Source organism: Podarcis melisellensis (genome assembly GCF_964234715.1).
Source record: "Podarcis melisellensis genome assembly, chromosome: 3".
Taxonomy (NCBI): Eukaryota; Metazoa; Chordata; class Lepidosauria; order Squamata; family Lacertidae; genus Podarcis; species Podarcis melisellensis.
In genome coordinates, this window is record NC_138530.1 from 20,131,103 (window position 1) to 20,141,284 (window position 10,182).

The 10,182-nt window shown below is 46.5% G+C and overlaps 1 protein-coding gene across 1 annotated transcript in view; it reads right to left on the bottom strand.

Annotated features, from left to right (window-relative positions):
* EPAS1 (endothelial PAS domain protein 1) overlaps positions 1 to 9,912 on the bottom strand; it is a 135,381-nt gene extending 125,469 nt beyond the window's left edge. The window contains exon 1 of the mRNA XM_081903899.1: positions 9,488 to 9,912. Within this exon, the coding sequence (XP_081760025.1) occupies positions 9,488 to 9,513 (26 nt within the window). The 5' untranslated portion in view covers positions 9,514 to 9,912. The remainder of the gene's footprint in view (positions 1 to 9,487) is intronic.
* Between the last annotated feature and the right edge of the window lie 270 nt (positions 9,913 to 10,182).

The following is a 10,182-nucleotide window of genomic DNA, read 5'->3' on the forward strand; positions in this document are numbered from 1 at the left end:
CACCAATGACGCAGAGGTAGGTGGGTGGGTTTAGTCTCACTTCTGTTGCATCATTTTCTTCTTGTTGTTTTATACACTGCTTTTGAGCCAAAATGACTTCTAAGTGGTTTACAACTAGAAAATCAATATCTTATTAAAATACACAATAACAAGACCTCTGGAGCACTGAAACATCCATAATTAAATATACCATTAAACAGTTACAATGGTACCTTGGGTTAAGAACTTAATTCGTTCTGGAGGTTCGTTCTTAACCTGAAACTGTTCTTAACCTGAGGTACCACTTTAGCTAATAGGGTCTCCCGCTGCCGCCACCGTGCAATTTCTGTTCTCATCCTGAGGTAAAGTTCTTAACCCGAGGTACTATTTCTGGGTTAGCAGAGTCTGTAACCTGAAGCATCTGTAACCTGAAGTGTCTGTAACCCAAGGTACCACTGTAATTAAAAAGCATAACCATCAAAACAGTTTAAAAAAAACAGTTAAAACAACAAAATCAGAAGTTCAGTGTGCTTTCCCAAGCAGGTGTGTCTTCAGGAGCTGGCAGAATGCCGATACTGATGGGGGCATCTCCTATTTCAGAAGACTATAGCACAGAAGTGCCCTTCTACACAGCAGTATTGCAAAAACATTAGGGCAGCATTACAAGAGTGCACCAGGCTACTGAAGATTGCTATACAGGATATCCAGTATATAGAAGAAAAACACTACAAAACAATCTAATTCAGCGATAACAGCTTTGTAGCTGTTTAATTTTTATATTGATTAGCCACTCAACCTTAAAGATTACCTGCATTTTTATTTGTACTTTTCAAATATAATAACAAAAACTAAATAAAATGCTAAACAGCCCTGACAGTTTATGATATGGAGCTATTGTACCTGTATTACAGATAAACATAACATAAGTAATCCCTGAGGCCTTGTGATGCTCACTAGGGCTGATTGTAGTTTGGAGTCTGACAACATCTGGTTATCCACCCCTGTGTTTAAATCAGGGTTGGCGTATGTCCTGAATCTTCCAGATATAGCCAGCAATTAACCATCAGAAATAGTGTCCGGGCAGAAATCGCTGAAACGTCCAGGAAAAACCAGATGTATGGCAACACATGTCAGCTGTGTCTCTTTTTTTGTCAACTCCTCTTAAAAATAGCTTTTAAAAAAACAACTTTTCTGTTCCGATTTTCACTTTTGGAAATATGGCAACCCTAGTTAAAGGCATGTAACTCAGTGTGTATACATTCTGCCCCTTGCCTCCTCCTCCTCCTTCCTTCCCCTCCCCTTGTTGTTGTCTGCTCCTTTGCCCAAATCTGGATGGGAAGTTGCTACGGGCATGGATAAGTTTGTGCAACAGAAATGACCCTCAGCGCAAGAACATAAATGGAGCCCTGCTGGATGCTTCATATTGTCCAGGATCCTTTGATCTCCCCTCTTGTGATTTACAACAACTGGTGTTTCTGAAGGCATACTTTTTCCAACAGTGGAAGCAGAACAGAGCCGTTTCGGCTAGTAGCCACTGAATAGCCCTATCCTCCATGAATTTGTCTAATCCTCTTTTAAAACCATGCAAGTTTGTGCCCATGGTCGCCACTACCTCTTGCAGGAGCAGAACCCATAGTTTTAACCGGTGTGTGTGTGTGTGTGTGTGTGTGTGTGTGTGTTGAGCAGGAAATGGGGGGACTGAGTTCACTTACCATCTAAATATTAAATTATTATCATTATTATTATTTTGGCCTGCAGGGGCTGGAACGGATATACACCAATGCCTGAGCCAAAAATCCACCTATATCTATACTGTAATCAATAAAGTTGTGGCCATTTCTAATCCAGATCATTGTCTGCTTGAGTTTATTAATCACATTTAGCCACTGCCCGGGGTTGTGTGGGTGGCACTGCAACTGGGCCTGCAGCAAACAAACTTTGTGGTGAGTTCCCCCACTTTTGTTTCCAGAAAAAAGCACTGGTTTTAACTATGTAGAGAGCCAGTGTGGTGTAGTGGTTAAGAGCGGTAGTCTCGTAATCTGGGGAACCGGGTTCGCATCTCTGCTCCTCCACATGCAGCTGCTGGGTGACCTTGGGCCAGTCGCACTTCTCTGAAGTCTCTCAGCCCCACTCACCTCACAGAGAGTGTTTGTTGTGGGGGAGGAAGGGAAAGGAGAACGTTAGCCGCTTTGAGACTCCTTTGGGTAGTGATAAAGCGGAATATCAAATCCAAACTCTTCTTCTATGTATTGCATGAATACTTTCTTTTCTCTGCCCTGAATCTTCCAACACTGGTGTCCATGATTTCTAGTGTTATGAGAGAGAAAGAAAAGCTGTTCTCTCATCACTTACTCCATGGCAGGCATAATTTTTAAAAACTTCTATCATGTCACATTTTACACATCTTCTCTCTGAACTAAAAAGCCCCAAGAGCTGCAACTTTTCTCCATAGGGGAGTTGCTTCAGCCCTGCCACACATCTCCCAAGTACACACAATACTATTTTCTGTAACAGTTTATGGCATATACAGTCCTTTTTTCCCTTTAAAAATTTTTAGGGGTACTTTCATTTTCCTTATATTGAAATGCTGCCCCTCAATGAGGCCAAACTTAGATTCACAAAATGTGTAGGGGTATGCGTACACCCCCCAAAAAGCACTGTGCATATATATCAATAAATTCAAAATAAATACAGCTGAAGCTGCAATCCTATGCATATGTACTTAGCAGCGAGTCCCACTGAACTCAGTTAGGGCTTCTGCTCAGAGATGCACAGGATTTCAGTGCAAGCTTTAGGGTCGCCAAAAGAAGCAGATGTCATTGCTGTGACAGCAGAATCTGACTCACTGCTGCAGAACCTTATATTCCATTTAACTAACACAAACACTCATCCCCGACATGTTGTTTTCCAAGTGAACGTTTTCATGGCGCACAGAAAAGAGTGCTGTTTACATTCTTTGGGGAAGAAAAGGCAAAAACACTCCAGCCAAAATCTGCAGCGCTACGTGTTGCAAATTAAATGTTTGCTCCGAGTAGACAAAACCAGAAGAGCTACTTGGCCTTGCAAACTCCGCCAGCAACAGAAACGACAAAACGGTTAATTGCTTCTGGAGCGCACGAGAACCCTAACTGAGCGAAAAAACAAGACCTTTCGAGAATTTTGAGCTAAAAATGTTCTCAGAACACTGTGCCTCAAAAGAAAACAGGAAGTCTGTCCCAACAAGATCTGGACATCTGGACATATTAGTCTGGCAGCACCGAGAATTGCACGCTGGTGCTGTGGAACTCCTTCACAAGGGAAATCCAAGTAGAGCCACCCTTCTCCCTTGCGTTCAGGAAACTTGTGAGGCATTTATTTATTTATTTATCCAGACATTCGGTTGATGGGTTTACAAAGGTTGGGGTTTTTTTTTGGTTTGTTTGTTTTTTGTTTGTTCTACCGTGTTTAATTACTACCTGCAGCACATTCTAATGTTGCTCTGAATATTGCAATTCATGTAACCTTGTAGTTGTGAACCACCACAGGTTGGCTTGGGAGAGGAAGGGTGGCTTATAAATCTGGAAGAAAAAAAAATGTTTGCGCTCAGTGGGATTGCCAGTTTGCTGTATCAGCAGCACAGATGAAGGTGAGAAGGGTGAGATTACTGGTGAGCAGAATTTTAAACATCCACTCCCGGCACTGCCATCCCCCTCGCTCCCCGTGCCTCCATTTCTCCCATGACACAACTGAGCACCAGCAAAGAGGGCGAGCACCGTTTGTGTATGGAGGTTTGTGTTTTGAATGCAGTTCAGGGATGTGTGGTGTGTGTAACCACGCATACGAAGTGGCAAAGTGGTGTGTGTCGCCATCTTGGTCATTCCTGCATCTGAGTTGGCCACCTTTGGTATGAGGCCTTCAAAGGGTTGGCTGTTAGTGAATGTGACCTTTGATGGCAGGGGGAGTCCCATACCCAATATAAAGGATTGCAGACACAGGCTATGTGCACCCTACCCATGCAAAACACATTTAGAGCACATTGTTTTCTGCCCAAGAATTTTTGGAACTGTAGTTTACTCCCTCAGAGATAATTCCCAGCACCCTTAAACTACAGTTCCCAGAATACTTTGTGGGGAAAGCCATGCATTTAAAAGGTGCTTTAAATATATGATGATTACGCAGTCAGCCTTAAGTTTTCATTTGCCTTTCAGTACTAGACAGTCTACACAGTAGAATACTTTATTACACAACACCAAAGCAAAGAACATGCTTTCTAGCTTCCAAATAAGCCCCAGAACAGATAGAGCAGCCCCACACCGCCTGCAAGACATCTACTAACTTCTTCTGCTATTGCACAAGTTAGCCTTTAACTTTTCGGAATTTTGATCTGGCAGCCTAAAGCTACAGAGTGTGCCTTTCCTTCTGTGTTTATTATGACATCCTAAAATTCTAAAAGAAGAAGAAGAACTTTGCTAACCTGATACAGGAGTCCTATAGACCCCAGTTAAGTCATAGTTTAAAAGAACAGGAGATGACACACTCAAATTTAATGCAAGCATATTAAATTGTTCTGAGAACAGCTGTTCATATTCCAGCTACGACTATTGGAGTGGGTGTGTTATCCAGAGTCTGAAGTGATCCCTGTTTTTGAGTCATATTCCACAGATTATTTCCCCACACAAAGCTGTAGCTAGGTGATCTTACACCCCTGGCAGAACCGTCCAGATAGCGCCCCCTAGGCATGGACAAATTAGCTCTTCTTTCTGCCTCTCCTCCAACCCTGCCCCCTTCCACCCATTCAATTCACCCTCCATCTGAAACCATTTCTTACGAGGCAATAATCAATTTTTATATTTATGGACATACTATTAGCTGATTCTGCGGGGGCGGGGGATCGCCTGCGCGGGCCCACCTCGCCACCCCCTAGCTACAGCCCTGCCCCCACAAACATTATTCATACACCTTTTCTTCGATAACCACTGCAAAAATCCTTCTGGGAATATTATTTATTCCTTTTCTTGCTATTTTTGAAGAGAAAGTACTGGTTAACAAACCCTTGCCTTAACTATATCAGCTTAGCTGTTAGGTTGTTAAATGAGAGCTTTTCACCATGCTGGTCATCAGTGATTCGTTTTTCTTCCCTGGCATACTTTTAATGAATGCAGCAAACAAATGTAATATGTAAGCACACCACAAGAGCGTATGGCTGAATGCCGTGGACATTCAAGAACTTTATTCTTCATGAAATCTGAGTTGGCACAGATCAGGGGAGAAAAGTTTTACATGTATCTTACCATGCAGCAAAGGCAACAGGGGTTAAATATTCAATCAATAGGAAATATTTCAAAGGAGAACCGAAAGGAACATGACCTTTACATTACGTATCCTTGCTCATTTGAAGCTATCTGCTCTGCCTTCCAAAACAAGAGATAGAGCTACACCAACAATGCCAAGATCTTACACATAGACCTTATACAGGCCAAAAGGGGACTGATTGCAGGTTTGCTCTGGGAATCTTCCCACATACCTATATTTCCTTCCCACATACACACACCATCCATGAAAAGCTACCAGGTTTCTAAAAGGTGCCAATGGGCACACAAGAAAACGCAAAGCATTAGTGTGTACCCAGAGCTCCATACAAACTGTGGCCCCTTCTCTACCATGCACACATTTCTTGACTAGAATAAAAGGGAATGGAATGACGACTGCTCAGTTATAATCATAGAACTGTACACATGGAAGGGACCACAAGGATCAAGCCCCTGCAATGCAGGAATCTTTTGCCCAATGTGGGTCTCGAACTCACAACCTTGAGATTAAGAGTCTCATGTTCTACCGACTGTGCTGGTTCCAAGTCACTATGCATCTCATATGGCAAATTGGAAGTTTCTACCAACAGAAGTCTGCCCAATTAAAAAAAGAGATACAAACTTAACCCTCTTTGAAGGTCTTAGATAACAGACCATACATGAGAAGCACACATAAGATGTGAAGTTCTAGGTTGCAAATATGGAAACATATATTTTTTAAGACAACAAACTACCCATGCTCCAAGTTTAATCCTTTCAGCAAAACCTGGACATGATCCACCCAGTGTTAAACACTTTTAAATCCAATTGAAGGCAGTGAAACATACTAAATTTGAGTTGATTTTTGCTGTACCCCAAATTTATATTTTCAGGGATTGGAACCTAGGAGTAACTTAAACACATAACGTAGCACTTTATGTGCATAGATAACTTCCCCAATAAAACCATCAGTTCAAATCTGCCTCTGCCATGAATACACTAGGTGATTCTGCATTCTCAACCATGGGCGTAGCGAGGGAGGCAGGGAATCAATAAAAATTAAAAGCTAACAGAGGTTCTGCCCCACCCCCCAACAAAAATCCTGGCTACATTCTATGTTCTCAACTGAAATATGTGTATTGAAACAGGTGTATTGTAATGATCACTGAAGATGTATGAGAAACATTTTGAACAATCAGAAATGTGTGGTACAAATCTGAAGTATTAAAATTGCCAATTCCTGAAGCGTTGAAAGGTGAAGGGGGAGGAAACGACCCCTTTCAACTTCGCCTCCGATGGTGGCTAAAAATGTCTTGAAAGGGAAACCACATAGAGAATGCGGCTGAAGCGTGGGCAGGAAGACAGGGTCGTCCAGCAGTAAAAGGGAGAAGCATCTTCGTCGACACAGGCTGGCTGCGTTGAAGAGGATGAACTAAAAAAATTCCGCCTTTGCACAATCGGCAAAGCTAGTAATGGGGGAAGATGGCGTAAAAGCAGCCGCGGAGCTGATCTGATGAGGCATGGACGGAGCAGGGGGGCGGGAGGGGCAGAGGTGGCGGTTGTGCAATCCGAATTCACCCTTTAACCTCCTGGGAAGCTGCCGGACCTTCCCAGCACCAGCCTCCAAAAGGGGATCCACTCGAATTAAACTGCCTTGCACTGGTGTGTCTCTGGGCGGCTGCCTTCAGCCTATCCCAGACGCTGGGTCTTCAAAACTTCGGGGAGGGGAGAGAGTTGCTCTCCGCCAAACCGATCGCCCCCTGAAATTTCCTTTCACCACTGACGACGAACGCTCAGTTCAATCCGGTGTCACTCCACACATGATCTCCAGCTTTTGGAGAGACGGTGCTGGAAAGCCAGCGCTCTGCAAACTGGCGCAGTTCAAAAGTTTATGTGAACGCAATCTCTCTCCGCTCCCCGCCCCACAAAAAAAACCACTTCTTTGAATCCTACTCCGCTATTGACGAAATGCAACCGAAGCTGCCAGCGAGCGCAAAGGCGCGCGTGGTGGCGATCCGTGGCGGCGCCAGGGAAGGACTTGGGGGCGCAGAGGTCCAGGGCAGGACGCAGCCCCAAACTCAACAAGGATGGCTTACCGCCGGGGAAGCCAACGCGGTGCCCCCGACCCAGATTTTGTGGACCCCCAACTTCATTCAGTGAGCATGGCCAAGAATTAAGGGAGGTGAGGGGTTGTCCAAAACATCTGGAGGGCGCCATGTTGGCTACCCTTGGTGAAGTAATGCTGATGACCCCCTAAAGAGGGCTCACCCGCGTAAGACCATTAAGTCCAGGGGCTTAAATTTCCTAACTGTACTCCTGCAGTTTTCTGACCGCGCATTTCTCCCTAGTCAAAGTTGGCTGAAAATCAGCTGTGCATTTAATATTTTCGGGGGAAAGAAGTCGGGAGTGTGAAGTGTTGCATCTGGAGCGGCGGCTCCTTAGTGCAAGCTGTCGTTATTCCTGCCTCTAGAAAAATAAATATGCCACGGGACGAAGAATGGGAGTCACTCCGTTTACTTTTTAGAGGATTCGACTCGGTTCTTTTCTCGCGTAATAGCTCCCAGACGCGCGGCAAGAGTGGACACCGACAAAGAACATGCTAAAGTCCCATTTTTGTCATCATGCAGACAGATGCACCCCAGGTTACATTTTAACTGGCTGTCTAAAGGCCCACGGGCATGGGGATAAGGGGCAGCGATCTTCAGATGCTCCCTTCTCTGTCCCGGAGGTTCTAGAGTTACAGTAGTTCAACAGGTAAAGAGCGGAGCAGGATGCCAAAGCCGTTGGATTTTAGTAGCATGAGAAAGAGATCGTTTTCGGACCTCTCTGTTTAAGGCTGATAATCGCTTTCCGCCTCCTGAGCGTAGTTCTGTCTCCAAAAGACACTGGCACACACAGACACGCACAAGGTGCAGATCTGCGACTGTTCCTTAGCTTTGGCGAACAGCTTTCTTGGGTAAGTTTGGGAGCATCCTATAAGCGTCAATTCCAAGGAAGAAGAGGAGGGAAGGGGGAAAGCTAGCCAAAGAGCTGGAAGTTGAACCTTCAAAAGTACACAGATCTGGGAACAACAAAACCGTCACAGATCCCGGAGCAAAGCCAAGAAGAAGTAACATTATTTCTTTCGCGCCGCAATTCCAGTGAATAGCTTCAGTCATTCCCAAGGCATCGGGGCGAGATCCTGTTAAAATCCAGCGCGTCCATGTCCCGCGGATTTCAAGGACAGAGTTAAGAAGCAAGGGCTAAACCCTTTCGCCCTTTGAAACCGACGGGAACCTAACCAAACGTGTTTTAAAATATATTATTATGAGTATTACAATCCAGCCTAAGCAAAGCTCTCGGAGGTCCCGTAGATTTCAGGGCAGACGAACACGTGTTTAATGAACTCATGAGAAACATGGGTTTAAAAAAACACACAAAGGAACGTAAAACTGCTCAGCTTTGTCTGGATTGTACCCAACATTAAAAAATAAGACAAAAGTGTACAAAGGTCAACAAGCGAATCGTACAAGTGTGTGTGTGTATCATAGGAGCCAGCTCCTAGGGGGCGAGGTCCCTTCGACCCTCCAATAAAATATTTGAGGGGGCCACCCCCCCAAAAAATGATAGGCATTTCTATTCAAATAGTGTGCATACGATGCGTCAAGTGATCGATTATGCAGGGCGGGGCTTGCCCAATATTTTATTCAAGTTGGCACCCCTGTTGTGTATTTACACAACACACACACTATATATATATACTATATATATACAATACACACACACACAGCTGTTTTGTTTTTGTTTTGTTTTGTGTGTGTGTGTAGAGCAGTGCCAACTTGAATAAAATATTGGGGGCCCCAGGTAAGCCCCACCCCGCATAATCGCTTAGAAGTCGCAACACTATTTAAATGGCAATGCCCATCAACGTGGGAGCCCACCCTGCAACCCCAAAAATAAATTCAAGGGGCCACCCTTCGTGAGCTATATACCCATTATATCGAGATCAACACTGAGGCCTTCCCGTCCAACAAGCAGAACGACGATGATGATACAATATTGACAAGTTGTTGTTGTTGCTGTTGTTGTTATGACCTGATATGGCAGGAGAGACCTCAGCCGGAGAAGGGCCACTTTGGAGCTGAGAGAAGAAAAGGACTTTTTTTCCTAAAAAGGGGAACCCCCACCCCCGATCGGCGCCGGATCGGGGGGGCTGGGGGTGTCCTGTTGCTCAGGTGCGCCCTGGGCGCCTTTCCTCTTACCTCTTCTTCTCCTTCTCCGCTGTCATCGTGGAAGCGGCGCCTCCGCTGTTCTGCGCGGCGTCTGGATACACGGGCTCCCTCGTGGGCGCGCCCGACCCAGGCAGGCAGGCAGGGGGCCTGGCTTGGGTGGGTGGGCAGGTCCCCGGAGGCCTTTGGAGAGGTGCAAGGGGCGTGCTGGGCTGCGCCGGCGGGCTCCCTCTTTCGGCCGCGCAGGTTCCCTGGTGGCGCTCCTCGTGGCGGCGGCGCTGCTGCTTTCGAGGCTGCGATCCCGGGGCCGAGCCGCCCCTGAGCTGACCATACAGTCTCAGGACACTGCCGAGGATTGTACAGTCCGGCTCAGGGGAGAGACGAGGCGGGGCGGGCGCTGCGCTCCCCTTCTCTGCCGGGGGAATCGATGTGAAGAGGCAGCTGCGCGCGCGGGGCTCCCTTTAAGACGCGCAACCTTGGCCGGCGCTCCGAGAGGGGCAGGCGCGAGACGCTCCTCCGCCAGCCGACGGCTCCCGGCTCCAGCTGGAGCGGCCGACGGAGCGCCGGCCAATGGGCGGGCGAGGCGCACGCCGAGGGGCCCGCCTCCTCCTCCCCCGCCTCCCTCCCCGCCCGTCGAGCAAGTTTCTCCCGACTTGTGGAGGGGAAGGAGGGCGGCGGGCGGGCGAGCTGGAGGGACGCGCGGTCACTCAGAGAGAGCCAGAAAGCGG